The sequence below is a fragment of the Sminthopsis crassicaudata genome, chromosome 1, assembly GCF_048593235.1.
Source record: "Sminthopsis crassicaudata isolate SCR6 chromosome 1, ASM4859323v1, whole genome shotgun sequence".
Lineage (NCBI taxonomy): Eukaryota > Metazoa > Chordata > Mammalia > Dasyuromorphia > Dasyuridae > Sminthopsis > Sminthopsis crassicaudata.
This window is the reverse complement of record NC_133617.1, coordinates 617,976,556-618,001,917: the sequence shown is the minus strand read 5'-3', so window position 1 is coordinate 618,001,917 and position 25,362 is coordinate 617,976,556. Positions and strand designations below refer to the sequence as shown.

Here is a 25,362-nt window from a genome sequence, read left to right as displayed (position 1 = left end):
TTTGTTACATTTTATATAAATATTCAATTTATATGTTTAGTATTTTATATATTATAGTACATACTTATCTATTTGATACATTAAATAATGATATAGGTATGCATATGCATACATGTAAATTATATGTAAATATATCTAACAATAAATTATGTCATATAATACATGTGTATATGCACACATGTATACATATATAAAATTTCATATAATGTAGCTAACTGGTAGAGACTTCCTTTCAGTAATGTATCCTATACACAATAATGTATTGAGGGACACTAATTTCTTAAAATATAAACACACACACAATCTATTATGTTTTCACTAAGTCTTCATCACACTAAATATCCCTCAGTTCCTTCAGTTACTCTTTCTATGGACTAATCTTCAGTTCTCTCAACCAGGATGATGAGGAACTGAGGCAAACAGGGTTAAGGAACTTGTCCCAGCTCATATAGGTTAGTCTGAGGCCAACTTGGAAGTCAGGAAGAGTGCTAATAAAAAAACGCACTATTACTTTTAGACACCCTGTAGCTATTTTACTGTTCTTTTTTTCAAGTCAAGCATAGGAATTGATATTTACCTGTTAACTTCCACATTATAATAACAATAGCTTATATTATTATATTGCTTTAAGATTTTCAAAGCACTTTATAAATATCTTATTTTAATTAGTCTTATCATTGTAGCCTATTTGAGACCTTTTTTTAGAGTGTCTGTCTTCATGCAAAATGGATAAGAATTAATCTTTGTCTAGATCTAGATCACTAATAAAACAAATATTAAAGAGATCTCCCTTCAGGATAGCCCTAATTCACCAATGAGAGCTTTTTGGTTCAGGTCATTCAACTATCACCATCTTAGGTAGATTCTGAAGATCATCTGGCAAGATAAGGTAGTGGACACTGAGGTATTTTCTAGACAAGCACTTAAAACTCTACTATCCACATTGTTGAAATGTCAAAAGACTCTGCCTCTAAGACTATTTTATGAGAATTTGCAAGACAAGTGCTCACATGACAGTCTGAAGATGTGATATAAAGATACTCTCAAGATCTCTGTGAAGAACTCTGAAATTGACTGTGAAACAGGGAAGTCTGGCCCAAGAACACCCATCACGTCATACCCTCAAAAAGGGCACTGTGCTCTTTGAATGGAGCAAAATTGTAATAACTCCAAAAAAAAGTGTGGAATGCACAAATTTAGAGACATCTCTCTACCAAACGTCCATTCAGACAATTTGTGTTTGTGGTAATGATGTCATTTTGGTTTTCTTCAAACACGAGGGAGACTAACTATATAGACCACAATAATATCACAAGAGACTGTCAAATGCCTTGAAATTCAAGCATTCAAAATCTGTACCAAGAGTCTTTAACCATTTTTTGGTGCAGTGTAGTAAAACTATGAACCCCTTTTTCTGAGTAATGACTTTAAATGCACAAAATACACTTTGGTATTCCCAAAGATACCAAATATATTGAAATAGTTTTCAGAATAGTTTTAAATTCAAGTTCATGAATACCAACCTAAGAGCCACTGCAACTTCATCTACTAGTTGCTAATGTGCTTTTCCCTTCCAGGTCTTCCTCAGGATTCTTGACACAGGACAATTGTCTCTAAGACAATTCCCTACATCTGAATGTTCCCTGAGCTCTTTCTCTACATCAAAAAATATTTCTCATATGGCTACCATTGCAGGTCAATTCTATGACTTGCCATCTCATCTGATTAGAATGTTTCCAAGAATACATTTAGAATTAAGAACAGGGTAGGATGTTAGCCCTGTTTTGCGTTTAATGGGTGGCTTCAAGTCTTTAGCCCAGAGCAAATTATACCAGGAATTTCAAGTAATGTAGCAGCCAAGCTGGGGACTCAGTTTGTGGCCAGGAGGCTTTGGCACTCCTGAAATAAAAACACCACAAAGATGATTCCATCCCATCCCATAATCTAAGAGCTAAAGTGTACACTTCCAACTAGGGTCAATTTAAGCTGTTAATATACATTGTAGCCAAGGCTTTATTTTTTTGTCCAGACCTATAAATTCATTAATGTATTCCTCCTCAGTTAGTATTCACTGTAGCCAAGGCTTTATTTTTTTTTTGCCCAGACCTATAAATTCATTAATGTATTCCCTCTGAGTTACATAGCATAGAATCTCAAAAGTGTTGATCATTTTTTCTTAGTGCTCTTCCTGAATTCAAAGCTGGCCTCAGACTAGCTGTATTATCTTGGACAAGTGTCTTAAATCTGTTTGCCTCAGGTCCTTTCTGTAAAATGAAATGGAAAAGGAAATGGCAAAGGAAATATCAAATAGGTAATTGCTTTTCATCTTCAAGACTGACACATTCAATGATTTTCCCAAAGTCAAAAACTACTAGTGGGTATCAAGAGGTAGGCCTTCTGAAGCAAATTCATTGTGACTCCAAAGCCAGATCTGCAGCCACTATCCCAAACTGCTTCTCTGCCTTCAATTTTATATAAAGAAATAATTTTGTGTGACCCTGGGCAAGTCACTTAACCCCAATTGCCTTGGCAAAATAATAATAATAATAATAATAATAATTCTATTTCAAATTCTTTAACTACATGAAAAATCAGAATTTCTTTTTATATCTCCTTTCTTTTGGCATGGTTTGTTTCCAACTGACAGTTTCTATGGGTCCACTGGGGCAAGTAGGTGGTGTAGAGCACAAAACACTGGGTTTGGAATCAGGAAGGCTGGGTTCAAATCCATTCTCAGGCACTTAAAAACTGTGTGACCCTGGGAAAATCAGTCTGCCCTTTTTGTTCTCAGTTTCATCATCTATAAAATGAGCTGAAGAAAAAGAGAGAAGGAAATGGCAAACCGTTCTATTATCTCTGCCAAGAAAACCCCAAAGTAGGATCATGAAGAGTTGGATATGACTAAAATGATTTAACAACCAGTAGTATTTCAATTCACAAGATCAGAAACTTAGAACTAGAAAGACTTTCAGGACTATCTGACCCAATCCTTTATTTTCGAGATGAAGAAACTGGGACTCAATAAAGTTAAATAACTTGACCAAGGTTAACCAGCTAGCATTTTTTTTCTTCCTGAGTTAAGTAGTAGTACAATAAGTGGCTAGAACCGTGCACCTTGATTTAGGAAAATCTGAATTCAAATTTAGTCTCAAATATTGTGTGATTCTGGGTAAAGTCACATCATCTCTGTTGGTCTCAGTTTCTTTAACTGTAAAATGGAATAATAATAGCACCTACAGCCCAAGATTGTTATAAGGCAGAAAAGAGATAATATTTATAAAGCCTGGCACATAATTAAGTAGCCCGGCAGCGCCTGATGCACAATAGATGTTTAATAAATTCCTATTCATTTTTTCTTTCCTTTCTTTCCTAGTTTACCTTCTTTTCCTCTGTCCTTCTTTTCTTCCTTGTCCCTACTGGACAACAGAGACAAAAGCTCCTAAACTTCTGGTTAGGCAAATTTTATAACTAACACAGAGTCTGAAAGAGAATTTCACCATTATGAATGAACGTGAAACAGCATGAAGTGCACCCTCAGATCCCAAGGAGAGTACTAGGCCAAGCAGGATCTTTATTTGAACAGGATTAGTGTTGTAATCACTAACACTTGAGTAGATTATTATATAAATTTCTCTGAGTTGCATAAAAAGTTTGGGAAAAAATTATAAAGTTATATAAAAACTTATCAGTACCAATACAATTCAAAGTTTCAGTTTTATGTCCTATACACATTGGTCTTTCTTATTGGTCTTCTATAATTCTATAAGATAATAAGGAAACCTTCATCCGACCAGTATAAAGGAGAGGACAGAGTAGAATAAATAAAATTTATTCAAAAGTGACTATCACCATGAGGCTGGCTGAATTAGTTGTCTCTGTGATAGACTGTAGGTGCTTAAGAACAGGGACTGCCTTTTGCCTTTTTTTGTAACCAGAGTCCTACAAAGCAGGCACTGAATAAATGTATATAGACTGAATACAAGTTGGAGGGCTGGGGCTATTAGAAAGGAAATCTCTGCAGAGTATGATGACTCTGTTAGTAGTACAATATTTTGTAAAGCATAGTTGGCAACACCATAAAATAGACCAGCTGCAACTATTTGTAAGCTGGTATATCCTTAGGCAAAAATAGTTACTCTCCCAGATATATAATTTCCAGGGGAAAAAAATGCAAATGTTATGTTTCTTTTTTTAATGTTAAAAAAGATGTTTCTGCCACCGACATTCACTGCCAACTGAGTGAAGACTATGTAGACTGTTTTTATCCAACATTATTCAATACAGTCTGCAAGGTCTACAGAATGAAAGCCAAAGGATCAGTGAATAAATACATTCAAAGATCCCCATATCTGCATGCTTTAAAATTTACCCTAAACTATAACAAATATTTGAACCACGTGGGAAAATAGCAGCAAATAGTAAAATCATCCACTTTAAAATATCCTGTTAACTTCTTTTTAAAATAACCTTTCAACATTGTAGCAGCTTGTCAAAGTGTCTAGCATATGCCAGACAACAAAACATAACATATAAAATAAACTAACAGGGATGAAATTATAAATTGGCATTATTTCTCTAAGTTCGTATTTTTTTTAAGCAAAAGGGACAGCAACTAGATCTATTATTTCACTCCTAGAGAGAATTCCCAAATTAAAAATCTCTCTCTGCCCATGTGGGTAAGCAGCTTAGTCTTAAAAGAATTATTTAGAGGATGACTTGCCTAAGCCACAAAGCCAACATCTGTCAGGACTTGAATCCAAATCTTTCTGGCTTCCAAGCCTTCTCCTCATCTAATTTCCACTCTGATTCTCTTTTTAAGCAGAAGGGACAAAATGCTGATGCACAGCAATGTAAAAGAATAAATTCCTAAGCAACATGTCTTAGTTTGACAAAATAACATGCAAAAAAAATATAGATAAAATACCAATATTTAAATAAATCAGTATTACAGATGATATTGATTTCATGACCCAAAGAAAGTATCTTACCTGTGGTGTAAGCTCTACTTCCAATTCACCAGCTAGGTACTGCCGTTCAAATTCTGCATTTTCTCCCACATAAGAGGAAATCATACGTTTTATCTGCTTGGACTTAAGTAAAAGACCCAAGCCAAAGTCTTCAACCCTATAAAGACAAGACAGGCAAGTTTTAGACTCATAGATCTGTAAGTTATTTGTAAACTATAAGAATTTTTGATAGCAAGTCCTATCATACACAAAAGGAAAAGGACCAGGACTACTTTATTTCATCCAGGACCATCTCCAGTTGTCCATCTTGCCACTGGAGCCAGATGGTTCTGGGGGGAGGGAGAAGAATGGAGGCAGGTGACCTTGCCCCTTCCTCACTCAAATCCAATTCACTTTTATGTCATGGCCTCACCTTCTTGATGTCAGGGTACTCTTGGAGAACGAAGAACAAACAACAATTTTTTTTAGAACAACTTGAAGGTGAAATGGATAGAAATACCAAGCCTGGAGTCAAAAAGATTCAAGTTCAAAATATGGCCTCAGACCTATATTAGCTGTGTGATCCTGAGCAAGTCAATGAACTGTATGCCTCACTTACAAAATGAGTTCCAGAAGGAACCAGCAAACTACTCCAGTATCTTTGGCAAGAAAATTGCCAATGGGATCACGAAGAGCCACCCCTAACTGAAAATACATACATACATACATATGTACATAGTGTATCTTAGTTTATATTTTATGAAGATAGCTAAAGAACAAAAGAATAAGAAATAGGAAGCATTTCCATTTAGAAATGGCAAACGACTCCAGAAGGTTTACCAAGAAAACCCCAAATGGAGTCTGAACAACAAGCACTACCACAAAAAAGGGGACCAAATGAGGGGGCAGCTACCTTTTAAAATTTTGGCGAGTACAAAACAAAGAATGGAACTTTGTAAGTGGGGAATGAATTATAAGTTATGATTGGCTAAAAGAACTCAACTTCATGAATGGTGACATCACTAGGATTGGTAACTAAAGCATGGAGGACAATGTCACTGGTTGGAAATTGAGAATAAGAAGTTACCACAACTCCTTCCTTCCCTGCTATGAGTAAGAAACATTTATTGTGAAAGTCTACCAGCAAGGTTAGAGATAGTGGACAAGACTTCTTTGGATAGAAAACCAGAATCCTTGAAGGAAAGATATTCAATTAGGCTCCTGACGACACCTACATCTTTCAAGGATAGCAGATTTCCTTGTAGCAAGAATAGAACAGTAATTAGCAGAACTGGATTTCTATACTTAACTCATCATAGGCCAGCTGAATTTCTGAATAAAATTCAGAGTCAAAGAATTATGACTTGACAATTATGAGACAAAATCAATTAACTATAATTAGGATCAATTAAAAGACCTCAATCTAATGTGGCATGTGAACATAATGGAATTGTTCCACAAGAATCAGTAAACCTTTAATTGAAGGAAACTTGGAAAGCTTTATATGAGCTAAAAAAAAAGTCAAGAAAATAGTACCAGGGAAACAACACACAGTACAACAAAATAAATGTTAAATAATAAAAATGAAAGAAACATCATGAGAATGGTCTTGAAAAATGCCCCTATTATCACAACATAGTATTTTCACCTTTTTTGTTGGTTGGTTGTTTTTTCCACTGTCATTTTATTTTTTCAGTCTCATTCAATTGAAAAACAATTCAATCAATTCTCTTTGATCTGATTTTTCTTGTGCAGCATAATAAATGGAAATATGTTTAGAAAAATTGCACATGTTTAACTTATATTGGATTACTTGCTATCTAGGGGAGTGAGAAGGAGGAAGGGAGGGAGAAAAATTTGGAACACAAGGTTTTGCAGGAGTGTAAATTGAAAACCTTTGCATGTATTTTGAAAATAAATTTGTTTTTAAAAATGGTCCTACTCAAGATACAAAAGATAGAAGAGAAACCCAAGTAAGCAAGAGAAGGAATCCAAAAAAATAAGATGAAAACTAGAAGACAATATCATGCAATTTAAAAGAAAATAGTTTTTAAAAGAAAATGTTCAGCATCAACCCGTGGCAGATATTGAAAAGGATGAAAACTAAGAAAAAAAGATGGATTTAGTGTTCATAGGTCCCTGCAATGATGCTAACATGAACTCTTAATTTAAGTGCATCAATGCAAACAATTAGCTCTAAATGTTAACATAGGGACAGCATTGCCAGGGTATCAGAAGTAGAAGGGAAAACTTCTCAAAAGGGGTAATAAGTCTGGAAAGTTGGGATTGCTCTCCTACTGGCCATTTAGTAGATGTCCACCTGGCAGTTGAGGACATAAGTCTTAAGGATCCTCTCAAATAGGTCTGTGACTTTGTGAGTCATTTTGCCTTGTCTGGTTCTAGAAAAGTGGACATTAAAATGGTTAAAGAAGAAGAGGAAAACTGAAAACTCTACCCCGTTCATGCTCATCCTGGGCAAGATTCATCTCTGACATCCAAAGCCTGAAAGTTTGGGGAGTGTTGTCCAGAGAGGTTGGGGAAAAAGAGAGGGAAAAAGGAGAGAAACACCTTGGAGTAAGGGGGAGAGGGAGAAAGGAGGGGAGGGAGAAAGGGGAGGGAAAGAGATAGGGAAAAAAAGAAAGGGAGAGAGAGAAATACAGAAAGAGAGAGATGGAGAGAAAAAGAGACAGAGAGATGGAGAAAGAGAGAGACAAAGAAAGAGAGATGGGGAGAAAGAGTGTGAGAGAGATGGAGAGAGAGAGACAGAGAGATGGACAGAAAAAGAGAAACAGAGATGAAGAGAGAGATTGAGAGAGAGAGATGGAGAGAAAAGGAGAGACAGACAGATAGAGAGAGAGAGACAGAGAGAAGGAGAGAAAAAGAGAGAGACAGAGAGAGATGGAGAAAAAGAGAGAGAGAGAGAAACAAAGAGAAAAAGAGACAGAAACAGAGAGATGGGGAGAGAGACAGAGAGTGTTTTACATATATACAAGCTTACTTATAGGTAATATTTTTATTAAAAAGTATTAAAAAAAACACAAAGTACCTGATCATCAAGTTGGGAAATGGTTAAAGAAATTGATATATAAATGTAATGGGAATATTATTGTACCATAGCCATAAGTAATGACAAAAACAAAAAATTAAGAGAAACACAGGAAAGCCTGAAGAAAAAAAAATGAAGTAAAGAAAGCAAAGGAGAACAAAACATGTGATTATAATAATACAAATAAAAAAACACTTAAAAATAGAAGTTGGACTTTTTTTAACAAGCAAGAAAACTATAATTTAGTTTGTTCTCAGTGTTTATCAATTCTGTCTTTGGAGGCAGTGAGCATTTTTCACCAGGAGTTCTTTGGAATTGTCTTGGATCATTGTCTTGATCACAGTAGTCAAATTTTTCACAACTGATCATCATTGCTGTTATTGTAAACAATGATCTCAGTTTTTGCTTCACTTTGCATCAATTCACAGATATTGCCTTTTTTTTTCCTACAGTCACTTCCATCACTATTCATTATATCATGATAGTATTCTATCATAATCATATGACACAATTTGACCAGCCATTCCCCAATTGATGTGTATTCTCATGCTTTCTAATCCTTTGCCACTACAAAGAATTGCTTTAAATATTTTTATACTTGTAGGTTCCTTTCCCTTTTTTAAAATATCTCTAGAAAACAGATCTAGTAATGATATTGCTGGGTCAAAGAGTATTTATGCAGTTTCATATCCCTTTGGGTATAATTTCAAATTTTTCTCCAGAACAGTTGGACCAGATTACAATTTCAATAGTTTGTTAGTATACCTATTTTCTCTTATAACCTCCAGCATTCATTGTTTCTGACAAATGTGAAGTGCTTCCTCAGAATTGTTTTAAATTTTTATAATAGTGATTTCAACCATTTTTTCATATGACTAAAGGTAACTCTGACTTGTCATGAAAACTGCCTGTTTATATCCTTTGTTGTTTGGTCCACCTCTCCATGACCCTATTTAAAGTTTTTTGGCAAAGATACTAGAGTGGTTTGCAGTTTACATATCAACTCATTTTACAGATGAGAAACTGAGGCAAACTTCCCCATGGCCACATGGCTAGTAATTGTCTGAGGCTAGATTTGAATTCACTCTATTCATTACCTCATATCCCATGGCTCTTTATCAATTGGGGAGTAGTTTTTATTTTCAGAGAAACCGTTTATAAAAATTTTTGACATTACTTCATTGTCTTTATCTTATGTCAAGATAGTTTCCATGATTATCATTTTTAATTAGATCAATTTTTGGTGAGATTGCAATTGCTACCCCTGCCTTTTTTTATTTCAGCTGAAGCATAATAAATTGTACTTCATCTTCCTATTTTAATCGTGTGTCTTTCTGTTTCAAGTTGGTCTCTTCTAGATAACATATTATCAGATTCTAGTTTGTAATTCATTCTGCTATCCACTTCTTTTTTGTGGGTGAGCTCATCCCATTCATATTCAATTATGATTGCCGTGTATTTCCCTCCATACTCTTCTCATCTTTTTTACCTTTTTAAAAATCTTTATAAAAGTCTATTTTGCTTCTAACCATTGCCTTCCTTAATCTATCCTCCCTTTTATCATCTCCTCCATTCGCCTCCTCCAAACCATCTCTTCTCCCTTCCCCTACTATTTCCCTTTTGGACAAGATACATATTTATACCCAAGTAATAGTGACTGTTGTGGGTGGGTGGGTGGGTGTGAAGTGTACTTCCCTCTTTGAGCCAATTACAATGAGATTAAAGTTCATTCTAATATAATTAATTCATACCTGTTATCTCTATGTAGACTATTTCTAACTGCCCTAAAGAATGATAAAGTTCTTAGGAATTACATGTATCATCTTTCCATAAAGAAATGTAAACAGTTTAACCTTATTGAGTCTTATGATTTTTTCATTCACATTTATCTTTTTATGTTTCTTTTGAATCTTATATTTGAATGTCAAATTTTCTATTTACCTCTGGTCTTTTCATCAAAAATGCTTTAAAGTCCTCAATTGCTGGGTAGATTATTCTTGTAATTTTATAGTTTTCATAACAATGCTTCAAAGTATTCAATTTGAGGTTTTTCAATTTGACTTTGAACTTTACTTTAAGTTGGGCTCTGCTTCCCTAGGGTTGGAGAGACATTGCCCTAAGCTTCAAGCTTTGTGTAATGCTACTGTTCTCAGAGCTAGTTCTGGGGCCCTGCAAGTTTTCAGTATTTCCAAGGTGGTGAAATTCAGGGGAGAAATGTGACACAATTTTCCCCACACTTTAAACTAACTCCTTTGTAGCCCTTGCACTAAAGTTCCTCTTGACCTTGAAACTGTGAGCCCCTGCTCCCTTATAATTGTCCACTCCTCTCTGCCCTGGAACTGTAACCCAGAACTTTAGAGGGGAGGCAGAGGCCCCGAACAACTCCCAATCTGTAACCAGTCAGCTAAGGCCTCCTAATAATCTCTGACAAGTTGTTCTGGGATAGGAGATCCTGGAGCTGCTTTTCTGACTCTAGTTATCTCCTGCGGATCTCCTCAGGTGTCTTAGCCCAGAAAAAGCACCTCCCCCTGACCTTTTACTAGTTCTGCCAATCCAGAATTGGATTTAGACATCATTTTAAAGTTGTTTGCAGGGGAATATTAAGAGAGTTTGGCCGAGTTACTGCCCCTAATCCTCCATCTTTGAGAAACCAGACACAAGTAATAATGACCAAATACAGTTGCACAGAACCAACCACAAAAATTCCACCTCCTTTTCAGCAATGGGAAATGAAATATCACATGTTATCTGAGTGTTGGCTATGGGGTTTGTTTTTTTTTTTCCATTGTCACAAGGGAAAGTTTTATGTTTCGAGGCAAGGTAGACCTAGAATCAATAAGTATAAAGACAAAACGCATCAATAAGACTTATTTTAAAAGTAAATACAGGGTTCTCATTACTGAATATATTCCAAGGAAGTCAAAGCCAGAAACAATGGTTTAATAGAGAGCCAAATACTCATAGCAACCCTTTGTGGTAGCAAAGAACTGTTAACAAATTAGGTGCTAATTGAAGAATGACTAGTGAATAAAATAAAACTATATTAAATGAATGTAATGGAATATTACTGTACAGTAAGGAAGGATAAATTAGTAATAAGATTAGAAATGAAAGGATCACTAACAAGGAAGATGGACTCTGAGTAATAAAAAGAAAATCAATGAAGATCTTAGAAAAGAGATAACTACATTCTTGGGGGGGGAGGCGGGGAAGGAGGAGTGATTGATTGGACAAGGTTTCTGAAGCAAATGATTTAACTTAACTCTTTACCCTTTTTCTCCTCATAAGAGGTAGGTTAATTAGAAGAAAACAGGAAATGACTTCAATGTATAGACAAAAGAAATCAATAAAATATTTTTTAAAGTATGTGGAAAAGGGAAAAAGAAAAATACAAAGAAATTTGAAGTGAGAAAAGAGTAAAAAGCATAACCAATGACCTCAATCTTCTCAGAAATAGAAGGCAACAAAATTTGCAAAGTGATGGATGAGGGATAGTTTTCAGGCTTAAAAAAAAAAAAATTTGGAAGTTTACGTAACATAAGGAGACAACAACAGATGAAAATTATTTTAAAAAAGAAACCTTGTCAAGTATCATCAATGAGGATGCATTGAAAATATGTTATATCTATCATGGAACTAATCAGTAATTTTATAGTTTTTGTAGCAATGCTTCAAAGTATAAGAACTGGAGTGGAGGAAAAAATAGAAATTGAAAATGCAAAATCAATAGGACTTTCAACAATGGGTAAGGAATTCTAAGGTAGTGACAAATGCACCCATTAATTGTCTGATCATGTATAGGTTGGATTAAGTATAGTACTGATTGGCACGTGACATTGTCCAATGGTTCAGGATTAATTCATTCCTTAAAATGATTTTTAACTGTACTGCCCATTTTTACATGGCATAAAGGATTTGCTCTTCTCGTTTGCATATGGTTGAAAGATTTATGTCTTTTCATTATTTCTACCAAAGCATATCCTCATCCAAAATCTACTTGCAACATCAATTTAACAAAAAGTGTAAGTGGCAAAAGAGACGCTAATGACTTTATGAAAATTTTCTACTTTAAAATCCCTAAAACACCACCTTTTCTTTCCTCTTTATAACTAGTTTAAAAAAAAAAAAAAAAAAGGCAAATATTTAGCCACTAGATGGCATAGAAAACACTTTTCTTAGGTAACTTCAACACATTGAAAAAATTTAAGATTTCATTGGTGTCCTTTACCCAAGCAGCCAATAATCCCTTAAAGTGGATGTCCTCAAGAGACTCCTTTGTGCCAATGAAGCCCTTTGACAAAGTTTAGTGAAGACTATGAAGTCTTCCTCAAAATATTTTTAAATGCATAAGATAAATACATAGGATTACACAGAAAATTAATCATATTGAAATGGGGTTGTGTGGTACAGAAAATGGTGAGGGGTCACCATTTAATAAAAAAGCTGGAGAGAGCTCTAGAGTAAAGCAAAGTTTATTGTATAATTCTCCAGAGAAGGGTGTCCCACCCCTCAAGCAGGCAATCAAAGGAAGAAGCGCCTCCTGTGGGCAGGATTAGCACCTTTAATCCCTAACACAAGTACCCCTTCCCACCAGTGACCCTCATCCTCATTGGCTGAGGGTCTCACATTCTAAACGCGAGAACTACCCACAAAATTCAACTTGACCAATAAGTACACAGTTGCCCATATTTGACTGAAATAGGGAGGAAATGATGTCATGGGAGGATAGCAGGAAGGGGACTCAAGTATGCCCTTGACTCAATGCTCCAAGTCCTTCCGGCCTACTCAAACTCTGAAGTAGATGAAGCCTTACTCGATTTTCACAACTGTCTTGAAAGATCTCATCTCATCTCATTCAGGGTCATGAAGAATCCAATACAAATAAAAAATGACTCAGCAATAAATTTATACTCCTCCAACTGAGCAAAATGCCTGGCAGCACAGAGTAAACACTTAACAAATGCTCTCCCATATACATGTTTGTCATTATTTGCCTCTCCAAAATGAACATTCCTTCCATTTCTACTGTAACTTTTTTTTCTCATTTTCTTCATAGCAATTGGACAATAATAATAATAGTATTTGAATAGTGCTTTCTGGTTTACAAAGTGCTTATACATGTAAACACACATACACACACACCTTGTTTTATCCTTTTAACAGTAAGAGGCAGATACTATTATTACACTCATTTTATAGGTGAGGAAACTGAAGCAGGCAGTGGCTAAGCAACTTGTCCAGGATTACATAGTCAATTAAGTATCTTAGTTCAAATTTGAAACCGGATTTTTCTGACTACAAGCAAGCACTAACTCACTGTCCCACCTACTTGTCAAGACGGATAAAATTCAGTTCATTCAATAGTATACCCAATTCACTACAAAGATCTCACATCTACAATCCTAACAGCTGAGTTAATGTTTGTATATGTCTAAGAAGGTTCAATTCTTAAAACCCTTTGTCCCATTTTCTTTCATCTACAAGTCTGCAGAGAACAAGACAAAAGGACCATTTTATACTTTTCTTTGTTGCCATGGCCAAAGAATTCATCACCCACTGATCATGAGGCTCTCCACTAGGTTGGTTGCAGACAGCAAATCAAGGGTCATCCTAGCCTTTAAATAATTAAAAAGTAGAAATGGCTCCGAAGATCAATGAGGAAAAATGGTATATGGCAAACATAAGCAGACTGCAAATACATTACCAACAAAGAATTGCTCAAGAAATAAAGAGACAAAGGATATCAGCAGGGAGAAATACATGATAGGAAAAAAAGATGGGCCAGTAACATAAAGAGAGCATAATTCTCCATCAAGAGATGCAAAGGGAGATACCCCAGTGTATCCCACCTCTTGACACTTAGTGGCTATGTGATCCTAAGCCAGTCAGTCATTCTAGATTTCTCATCATTAAATAAGGGGACCTCCAAAGCCTCTTCCAGCTAACTATCTTTGACTCCATATTAGATGGATTACCTGAAGAGTATATGAGAAAACAAGAGCAAACAATAAATGCTGAACGTGAACAAGCATCTATGAGTTGAAATCTGTATTGCTGAAGAGCCTATGAGCCTATCTACATTGATAAGATCATGGATCTATTATAGTTATTAAAATATCTAGGTAGCATATTGGATAGAATGCAGGAAAAGAGTCAGAAAGATTCATCCTGTGAGTTCAAATCTGGCCTTAGACATTTAGTAGTTGGGCCTGTTGGCCTCTGTAAAATGAGCCACGGAAAGAAATGGCAAACCACACCAGTATTTTTGCCAAGGAAACCGCATCTGAGGTGACAAAGAGTCAGACAAGACTGAAATGATAACTAAAGTACAAAAAACTAGGCTTAAAATGGCTCTAGGATTAACCCCTTCACAGAAAACTCCTTAGGAATTTCTGCTTCCCAAAGGAATGAGGAGGATGGAAGAGAAAATGGAATATCTCATGTAAAGTAAAGATCACACCCTGGAGTCAAAGCCCTTTTTCTTTTTCTTTTCTCCAATCTGCTTCTTGAACACTCTTTGCCTCCTTAAATAAAATTACCTTGATACAAATGACTAGAGACATGTATGCAAGAATAAGCATGAACATAACAGAATCAAGTCCAGGGTTTTATTGTTTTTTAAGTTATCTTGTATATGACTGTTTTATATCATGTCTACCCTTTATATAATGTAAGTCTTTTCTCACTTTTTCCTAACTGAACAAAACTAACCCTTTACCAATTTTTTACCTGCAATTTTGTCCTTCCCTTGGACTTCCTTTCATCAGACATTACTATAGGTTCCTAATCATTTTATCAATCAAATCATTTTAATTTTTGATGAGCCCTAATATCATCTCTCACTTTTACTCCTTCATCTTCATCCCAAATTGACATGGCATAATCCATTAATTTAATAAATTCATTCTCTATTCAGGTATCTAGATCACAAGAAACAATGAAATGGCCCAAAGCAAATATTTAAAACAGATTTCACATTAAATAATTCATGGTATATTTACAATTAAACATTAGCAGTTTGCAAGAGACAGAGAAACAGAGAGGAAAACGGACAAAATGAGAGAGGGAGAGGGAAGACAGACAGACAATGATGATTATAGATAAACAGAGAGATAGATTAGAGATAGATATAGATATGGCACATACATAATACTACTGTGTTTTCTAAGCAGTTAAGTACTTTCCTTGTTCTGTGTGGGTATGTATTCGAAGGAAAGAGAGAGACAGAGAAAGAGAGAGAGAAAGAGAGAGAGAGAAGATAGAGGAAAAAATGAACAAGTGAGAGCACATGAGTCACTTAAAAAAGTAGAGAGAGATCTTTGCAGATGATATGATAGTATACTTAGAGAATCTAAGATAGTCTACTAAAAAGCTATTAGAAATAATTAGAATAACTTTAGCAAAGTTGCAGGATACAAAATAAATCCTCACCATTTTTATACATCACCAACAAAATCTAAAAGCAAGAGATACAAAGAGAAATTCCATTCAAAATAGCTGTCGATAGCATAAATTTGGGAACCTATCTACCAAAAGAAAGTCAGGAATTATATGAGCAAAATTACAAAACACTTGCCACAAAAATAAAGTTAGATTTAAATAATTGGAAAAACATTAAGTGCTCTTAGATAAGCCGAGAGAATATAATAAACTAATCTATTTATTTAGTGCTATAACAATCAGACTCTCAAGAAACTATTTTACTGACCTAGGAAAAATAACAACAAAATTCATCTGGAAGAACAAAAGGTAGAGAATTTCAAGGGAATTAATGAAAAAAAAAAAAAATCAAATGAAGGTGGCCTAGTTGTACCTGATCTAGAAGTATATTATAAAGCAACAGTCACCAAAACCATTTGGTATTGGTTAAGAAATAGACTAGTTGATCAGTGGAATAGGTTAGGTTCACAGGACAAGATAGTGAATAAAAATAGCAATCTAGTGTTTGACAAACCCAAAGATCCCAACTTTTGGGATAAGAATTCACTATTTGACAAAAACTGCTGGGAAAACTGGAAATTAGTATGGCAGAAACTAGGTATCGACCCACATTTAACACCACATACTAAGATAAGATCAAAATGGGTCTATGATTTAGCCATAAAGAACGAGATCATAAATAGATTAGAAGAGCATAGGATGGTTTACCTCTCGGAGTTGTGAAGGATGAAGGAGTTTGTGTCCAAGGGAGAACTAGAGATCATTATTGATCACAAAATAGAAAATTTTGATTACATCAAATTAAAAAGCCTTTGTACAAACAAAACTAATGCAAACAAGATTAGAAGGGAAGTAATAAACTGGGAAAACATTTTTACAGTTAAAGATTCTGATAAAGGCCTCATTTCCAAAATATATAGAGAACTGACTCTAATTTATAAAAAAACCAAGCCATTCTCCAATTGATAAATGGTCAAAGAATATGAACAGACAATTTTCAGATGATGAAATTGAAACTATTTCCACTCATATGAAAGAGTGTTCCAAATCACTATTGATCAGAGAAATGCAAATTAAGACAACTCTGAGATACCCCTACATACCTGTCAGATTGGCTAAGATGACAGGAAAAGATAATGATGAATGTTGGAGGGGCTGTGGGAAAACTGGGACGCTGATGAATTGATGGTGGAGTTGTGAAAGAATCCAAACATTCTGGAGAGCAATCTGGAATTATGCCCAAAAAGTTATCAAACTGTGCATATCCTTTGACCCAGCAGTGCTACTACTGGGCTTATATCCCAAGGAAATACTAAAGAGGGGAAGGGGACCTGTATGTGCCAAAATGTTTGTGGCAGCCCTTTTTGTAGTGGCTAGAAACTGGAAAATTAATGGATGCCCATCAATTGGAGAATGGTTGGGTAAATTGTGGTATATGATTATGGAATATTATTGTTATGAATATTATTGTTCTGTAAGAAATGACCAGCAGGATGATTACAGAGAGGCTTGGAGAGACTTACATGAACTGATGCTAAGTGAAATGAGCAGAACCAGGAGATTATTATACACTTTAACAACAATACTGTATGAGGAAATATTCTGATGGAATATTTAACAAAGAAAAGATCTAATTCAGTTCCAATTGATCAATGATTGACAGAATCAGCTACACTCAGAAAAGGAACACTGGGAAATGAGTGTAAACTGCCTTTTTGTTTTTCTTCCCAGGTTATTTTTACCTTCTGAATCCAATTCTTCCTGTGCAACAAGAAATTCGGTTCTGCACACATATATTGTATCTAGGATATACTATAACATATTTAACATTGCCTGCCATTTAGGGGAAGGGGATAGAGGGAAGGAGGGGAAAATTCAGAACAGAAGTGATTGCAAGGGATAATGTTGTAAAATATTATCCTTGCATAAGTACTGTCAAAAAAAAGTTATAATTACAAAATTAATTTTAAAAAATAATAGAAAAAAAGTAGAGAGAACACTGGATTAAGAATCTAAGGACTCTGAACTCAAATGCTGTTCTAACACTTATTACTCATGGAACTTTGGACAAATTAGTTAACCTTTATGGGTATCTACTTCTAACCCCTAATGCAATTAGATTAAATTATCTCTTAGGTCTATTCTTGCTCTAAATCTGTCCTTTGGTCACAATAAGGAAGGATTGACCCAAAAGCCTTTTCACCCAAAATTTAACAGAGAGCTATATATCCCAATGTTAACTGTAAATTTCAAGTTTTTTTAAGGAAAAAAATATTACCAAAAGTAAGAAGTGAAAATTATTTTGAAAGCTTGCTACAATTTTAATTGTGTCTACCAGCTCTCAAAACAGTTAAACAAATGAAGCCAGGTAAGTGAAATCTCCAAACTGTTTATGTTTCCCTTCTATCAAAGAGTTGCCTTTGTTTCAGGTTTTTTTTTTTTTAACACTTTTAATTCATTAAATTATTTCATTTCATTAAATGATAATCCAACAATTTGTCAACATCTTTCAAATTGGTTGTTGAGGACACTTACCCTGCATTATTACTTACTGCAGTTAGTCCCTTTACTCCAGTCTTCAATAAAGCTCCTATGAGGTTTTCTGGAATTCCACAGAGCCCAAAACCTATAGTATACCAAAAGAATGAGCAAAGTTTAAGAAAGTCTGCATTTTCTTAGGAGTGATAGCAACACTTATGCTTTTTGTTTTAATTTAAAATGACTATGTAAATGGTAAAGGGAAAGGAAAAAATGCTAAATTTATTAGACCTGATTGAATTATAGTCTCATTTCAGTTTATATAAAACTAAAAGAAAAAAATTCTAGTCACAGAGCTTTGACTATATATAATACAATACTGGTAATAACAGACAGGTTAGGAAATATATCTTCTATTCCCTTTATTTTTAATATTGTTATATTATTTTGGTAATTACCTCCCATATGGCTACAAGAGGCAGATAGGCAGCAGATAGATTGCCTACTCTGGATTCAGAAAGAATTCAAGTTATGCCTTCCAACACTTGGATAAATTCCTTACAGGTAGGGACCATTTCCCATTTGTCTCTGTATCCCCAATGCCTGTAACTTGAGAAGCATTTACTAAAAATTTATTAGAGCAGCTAGATGATGGGCCTAGAGTTTGGAAAAATCATCTTCCTCAGCTTCAGACACTTAGTAGTTGTGTAAACCTGAGTGAATCACTTAACCCTGTTTGCCTCAATTCCTCATAAACCGTTCCAGTATCTTCGCTAAGAAAACCTCTAATGGGTCAGACATCATGCTGAACAGCAAGTCACACACAAGTAAAGACCACAAGTCAGGTGTTGTGAGAAACACAGAAAAGTTAAGACAGTGCCCTGACTCCTAGAATTTATAGTCTAAAAGACCAAAAAAATATATACACAAATAGCTATGATAAAAGGCAGAAAGTAGACATATAATGAAAGGAATATAAAATGCTATGAGAATTAAAAGAAAGAAATGTCATTTTTTTCTAGGAATTAGTGAAAGCTTTTTCCAATTCCTGAAAGGAAGGAATTGAACCAAAATTATCTGAAAGATCCCTTCAAGTTATAAAAATTTTAGCATATAGTTTATAAAACTATTTATTATAAAACTAGTTTATTAAAACTATTATCAGAAATAATCTGATATGAACAATTTTCAGATGACAAAATTAAAGTCATCTACAATCATATTTTAAAATGCTCTAAATTGCTACTGATTAAATGCAAATTAAAACCACCTTACACCTCTCAGATTGGCTAAGATGACAGGAAAATATAATGATAAATGTTGGAAGGATGTGGGAAAACAGAGGCAATAATACATTGTTGGTGGAGTTGTGAAATGATCCAGCCATTCTGGAGAGCAATTTGGAACTATGCTCAAAGGTTTCTACTAGGTTTATATTCCAAGGAAATCATAAAGGAAGGGAAAGAACCCACATGTACAAAAATGTTTGTAGCAGCTTTTTTTGTGGTAGCAAAGAATTGGAAAATGAGTAGATGCCCATCAATTGGGGAACGGCTGAATAAGTTGTGGCATATGGAGATAATGGAATATTATTTTTCTACAAAAAATGATGAAAAAGCTGAGTTTAGAAAGGCCTGGAAAGATTTTCAGGAACTGATGCTGAACAAAACAAGCAGAACCAGGAATATATTGTACACCATAACAGCAAGAATGTACAATGATCAACTATAAAGGACTTGGTTCTTTTCAGTGGCTCAATCATCCAAAGCCATCCCAATAGACTTTGGACAGAAAATGCCATCTGCATCCAGAAAAAGAACTAAGGAGATTGAATGTAAATCAACACATGCTATGTTCACTTCTTTTTTCTATTTCTTTTTCTTTCCCATGGCTTTTCCCTTTTGCTCTGATTTTTCTCTCCCAACATGATTCATAAAGCAAAGTGTAATAAAAATAAATAATTTTTTTAAAATAAAGACTATTAGAATGTGGAAATATGTATAGAAGAATTGCACATGCTTAACATATGATTACTTGCTGTCTAGGGGAGGAAGGGAGAAAAAATTGGAAAGCAAGTGAATGTTAAAAACTACCTTTACATAAATTTTGAAAATAAAAAGCTATTATTAAAAAGACTACTATCAGTGAGACTAATACAAGTAAAAGCTTAGTTTTCCATCATAACAAAAAGCAATCAAAAGAAAGAACAAGTAAATAAATTATAGAATTATAGAAAATAAATTAAAGAATGAGAATTAAATGTGGCTATACCTCCAACAAAAAAGAACCAGAAAAATACAAGTATTTTTTCAAGACTCAGCAGTCTTGAAACTAGAAAAATCTGAGTTCAAATTCCATCCCTTATATATAATATCTTTATGATCCTGGACAAGACCCTTCACACCTCAGTAACTGAGCAGCTTTCCCAAAGGAGAGGTGACAGAGAAGGTGCTGGCCAGTGCTGGAAGCTTCCTCATCTAGGACCTGCCCATTCCAAAGGAATCACAATCTAAACATGTCACCATCCCTATTTCAGGGTTGTTTTTTGATCAAACATGATTTATCCAGAACAGTAATGATGTCTCACAGTTCTGCCATTGAACTGTGTCCCTCAACTGAATAACAAGATAAGTCCACTCCTATATGCTGAAAAGGAATGAAGTTACTCACCACCAACTAGGAGAGTAGAGCCATCTGGAATATCTTTGACTGCTTCCACTGGATCATTATAAAACTGAGTGTGATGGCAAGTGCTGGTGGAAAAGTAACACCCACATCCCTAGAATGTGAAAAACAAAACAAATAAAAAAAAAAAAAAAAAAGATCTGAAGGCAACTTCATTTTATACAAGGGAAGTAAGGAAGTAAATTGATTTTTCATTTTTCATAGACACTATTTACTTATCCAAACATGCAAGGACTTTGTGGTTTTAACAGTGTACAAACTTCCGACCCCAACACAGAATGCACTACTACTATAGAGGATATATTATATTTGGGAAATCAGCACAGCAAATGGACGTAGTACCTGGTACACAGCAGGTACATCATAAATGTTTACTGACTGATTAACCAGAGTGCTAAACTGGGAGTCAATCAAATTCTGTTTCTGACTTTTATTAGGTCAATGAGCATGGCCAAGTCATTAAACTCTATGTGGCAAACGAAAACACTCTTACATTGTAAGAACATTTGATTGGGGATGGGGGGAGACAATCATGAAAACTTTGCATCTATATTCTATTAGAATGCTTTTCTTCTTCCATACTGAATCTATGAGACAGTTAAAGAGGAAAAACCTACAGTCTCAGAATCACTGAATATTAAAGATAAAAGTGATCTGGGAGGTCCCTCAGACTCTTTTATAAATAAGGAAGCTCAGAAATTAAATTATTTGCCTTGATCCAAAATCGTGCAGCTCATCTATACTTAACATGTAGACAAGGGCCTATTGTACCATCAAGAGATAAGTAGATGTCCCTGCTGGATACATGCAAACAGATTTGAGGGAGTTATTATTCCAAAGAGATGACAGGAAATCACACCTCATTTTAAAGAATTCATCATGATCTTATATGCAGATAGTAAGTGCAGATAGTAAGAAATGATGAATTAGACAATAGAGGGCCTGACTTCAAATACCAGGCTTTGACCACTTATGAAGTGTGGAGCCGGAGGCAAGAAATTTAACGTCTCATGATCTGAGTTCTCTTTTCTGTAAAAGAAGATAGCTGAGACACCTCTAAGGTCATTTCTATTTCTAATATTCAGTGATTCTGGACAATTGTCCTTCTCCCTTTACCGCAAGCAAAGTGAGGTGCCAGAGTATTTCCTTAATGAAAAGATTGGACTAGAAAGGTGATCTCCAAGATCCCTGTCAGGTATAAATTCTGTAACCAATGAAGAATCAGTGAAGGCTGCTTAACTTAAAAAGTAAATATGTATCATAAATTAAGTTTCTAATAATAGTGGGAACTATGTATTTAAGGAAGATGGAAGATAAAAAAGGTATTTTTCTACTCTCAGAGAAGAAAATATAATTATAACATAAATTGTCCATTACTGCTTCACCTTTAATTACCTGATATTTAGTTATTTAAATATTTTATTCCTAGCATAAGGCAACAACCAATTAGCAATCAAGCACTTTTAAAGCATGTAATGTGTGCCTGGCACTAGGGATAGGTGGTAGTACTTAAATTGAACTTTGAAGAATAGGAGGGATTCTATGAGTCTACAAGTAAGGAAGATCATTTCAGTTACAGGGGAGCAGACAATTTAAACACAGAGTGACAGGAGAATGTAGTGCCATTCCACTCATTTAAAAACAAAGTTTTTAAAATACTACACAATAAAATTTTTAAAGCTAGAACAGATTTGAATTACCCAGCTATCTCAAGGTTATTAAGGAAAAAGCTTTATAAACCTTAAGGAACTAAATAAAAGTGACTTATTACTAATACCTAATCTAATTTTGGACAAAGAACCACCAAGTTTTAAAGTGATTGACCCAAATTTCACAGCTAATTATTGATAGAGTCAAAACATGATCTTACAGATGCCAAACCAAAGAGTTTTTCATTACATATTTGTAAGTTAGTCCTTAGTTACCCCTTTACTTTTTTTTTACTTAGACCTTATTTTAACACCTTAAATGTTTAGCAAAAATGAAGCAGTGTCTTCTCTATGAAAGGATTGTTTCAGTTATCAAGTAACACTCATCATAGGTAACAATAAAAATTCTGTGATAGTAAAATGCCAGGATAATCAAAATTTTTACCTTAAATTTTATACTTTATTACAATAAAAGTTTACATCATCAAGTTCTGCAGGTGAGACAAAACCTTGGTGAAACACCTGCCTCTGCCCTGTTACTATCCACTCCCTTGCCAAGGCTGTTCTGTTCAAATAAACACATTCTTTAAAAAATATATAGGCAGTCATTTCCCTGGTGTAGAAAGTAATTCGGGGATTACAAGGGGTCCATTAACTTCACTGGCCAAAATCAAACCCACAAATATTTATTGCAACTTATTGTGCTTATGATACCTGTTGGGCCTAAAAACATTGTCCCTTTTAAGGAAAAGGGAATCTCATTTACTGTGCAAGCCCAGTTCAATCTTTTATGATCAAGTGAACCTTGAGACCTAACGAACTCTAGCTGATATTAGATTTCTTATTAAATGAGAGAGAGAAACGGAGAACGGAGAGAGAAAGAAGGGAGAGGGAAGAGAAAAGAGGGAGAAAGAAGGGAAAAGAGGAGAGAGGAGGACAGAAAAAGACAAAAGGGCAAAGGGGCAAGAAAGGAGAGAGGGGGAAAGAAGGAATGAGAGAGATGGAGAAAGTTGAGGGGGAGTGAGGGAGAAAAAAGGAAGAGGAAAAGGGAGGAGGAAGAAAGAAGGAAGGAGAAAAGGAGAGAGGGAGAAAGAAGGAAGGAGAAAAGGGAGGAGGGAGAAAAAAGGGGGGAGGGAAGCAGGGAGATGGGGCGCGGAGAAGGGCAGCTTGTACTAGGAGCAGCTGGTATAAAAGCTTAGAATCGCCGCCTCCAGTAGAGTGAGTAGAACAGAAGTACTCCCATGAACAAAAAAGATAACAGTAGTGTGGAACAGACCACTTCTTCCTTCATAATTAATTAATTAATTAATAACAGGACTAGTGAGGCTCCGTTGGAGCCCTCTGGTTAGCACAACTAGGTGAGCATGAGAATCACCGTAAGCGAAATGTGTCGAGCTCTCAGGGGGCTTCCCCGCCCCCCAAAACGTCTCAGAAGTGAAAGGCACCTCGCGGAGGAGCTGCAGAGCAGCTTTGGGACGCCGGCCTCCAGCGCCGCCCAGAAGGCTAAGTTGGCCGCGAGGTCCGGAGTCTCCGCTCGCTTGGGAGATGGCCGGACTCCGGTGCGTCTCACCCCCACAGCCCTCCCACTCTCCCTCCCCCAGCGTGTGCAAAGTGCACGCCCCCACCCCTCCCAGAAGCATCCCTAGCCCAACGTCTTTCCCCGAAGGGCGGGGGAGCCAGAGTGAGCCACCCGCCTGCTGCTCCAAGCTTGGTACGAGAATATTCCCCTGGCTACCCTGCCCGGGCACCAGATGCCCCTTCTGGTCCAGGGCCCGGATCTTTCCCCGTGCCCTCGTCTCATCCGTCTCCCCAGCAGTGACACGCACACACAGGGACAGAGTCGGATTCCCTCCCCTTCGCCCGACACCCCGCTCTCCCCCAGGGCGCCCCGGCTAGGCGCGCCCCTCCAGCCCGAAAGCGCGGACGCGCAGCAGCGAGCTCCAGGCAGATGAAGGGGGCCTGTCACAGCCCTCCGCCAATCGGGGAGCGGGCGCGCGGCCCCCCGCCGCACATCCCAAAGCGCCTCTCCCGACCGTCTCCTTCCATCCCGCCTCAGGGCCGGGAGCTCTCTCCTGCAGCTATCCCAGCGCTGCGGGCCGGGCGGAGGAGCGGAGTGAGCAAAAAGCAACATGTGCCGGAGCTTGGCGGGACACGGGCGCTACAAAGTGTCCGGGGCCCTTCCGCCGCCACCTGAGATCCATCTCTGAGACGGAAGGGCGGGCGGGGACGCCAGGAGGGGCGGCCTCCGGGGACCCTGCCGCGGGCCCCCGAGAGCGCTTTACCTGGGCTAGGGTGGGTGGGTTCCGGGCGCCCCTGACTCTGGAGAAGGAGATGCTGAGTCTGAGCCCGGAGGAGAGGAGTTTGTAAGCCGCCATCTTCAGGATGGCTACAAGCCCGGAAGGATGAGGGGGAGCCCGAGCAAGGGCACCCGAGCGCAACTGCTCCTTCGAAAGTGCAGCTGGCACCTAGGCGGCTGCTCCCGAGAAACGCTCTGCCCCTGCGGCTCCCGCGGGAGGGGTGGGGTGAGAGGAAGCAGCGTGGGCCAAGGGAGGGCTGGAAACCCTACCCCGACGCCACGCTGGGACGTCCTCTTTAACCCTCCGGCGCCCTTGCAGAGCCCGGGGGGAGGGGCCGGGAGCCCCCCAGAGCCGAGGTGAGGGTCCAAGGGCTTCTGGCCTGCACAGGAGGAGACTCGGATGACTCCGTGCCCTCGGGTCCGGGGGGAGAAGGAAGGAATGAGGTGGGACGTATCCAAGCTGCTTGCTTACCCCGGTGATGTTCTGGTTGCAAGTGTTAAGAGACGCCAAAGGCGTCCGAATCCCCGCCAAAGTAATTATTTTAGATAAGTACTTGCCAGGGAACTCGGCGGCAGCGCCAACACTGGAAGCAGGCGCTCTGCGGATCCGACATTCTTACTGAGATTCTACCCACCCCACCCCCTCCCCGTCGCATCCCTCTCCCCTTCAGACACGGCACACGTGGAAAAGCTGCGGGGTCTTCACCCTACCCCCTGCCAGGGACCGGACTCAAGCTGTTAACAGAATTGTTTCATGTACATAAAATATGTTTTTTTAATTTAAAAAATAACTTGTACCCCTCTACTTACTTCCCTTGCCCT

At 37.0% G+C, this 25,362-nt stretch overlaps 1 protein-coding gene across 2 annotated transcripts in view; it reads right to left on the bottom strand.

Moving 5' to 3' along the window:
- OXCT1 (3-oxoacid CoA-transferase 1) overlaps positions 1-25,038 on the bottom strand; it is a 181,553-nt gene extending 156,515 nt beyond the window's left edge. For both annotated transcript variants that reach the window (XM_074282586.1, XM_074282587.1), the window contains exons 1-4: positions 24,527-25,038; positions 20,581-20,689; positions 17,968-18,058; positions 4,989-5,124 (exon numbers count right to left, since the gene is read on the bottom strand). In XM_074282586.1, coding sequence (XP_074138687.1) covers positions 4,989-5,124; positions 17,968-18,058; positions 20,581-20,689; positions 24,527-24,619 — 429 coding nt within the window. In that variant the 5' untranslated portion in view covers positions 24,620-25,038. The remainder of the gene's footprint in view (positions 1-4,988; positions 5,125-17,967; positions 18,059-20,580; positions 20,690-24,526) is intronic.
- Positions 25,039-25,362: the final 324 nt, after the last annotated feature.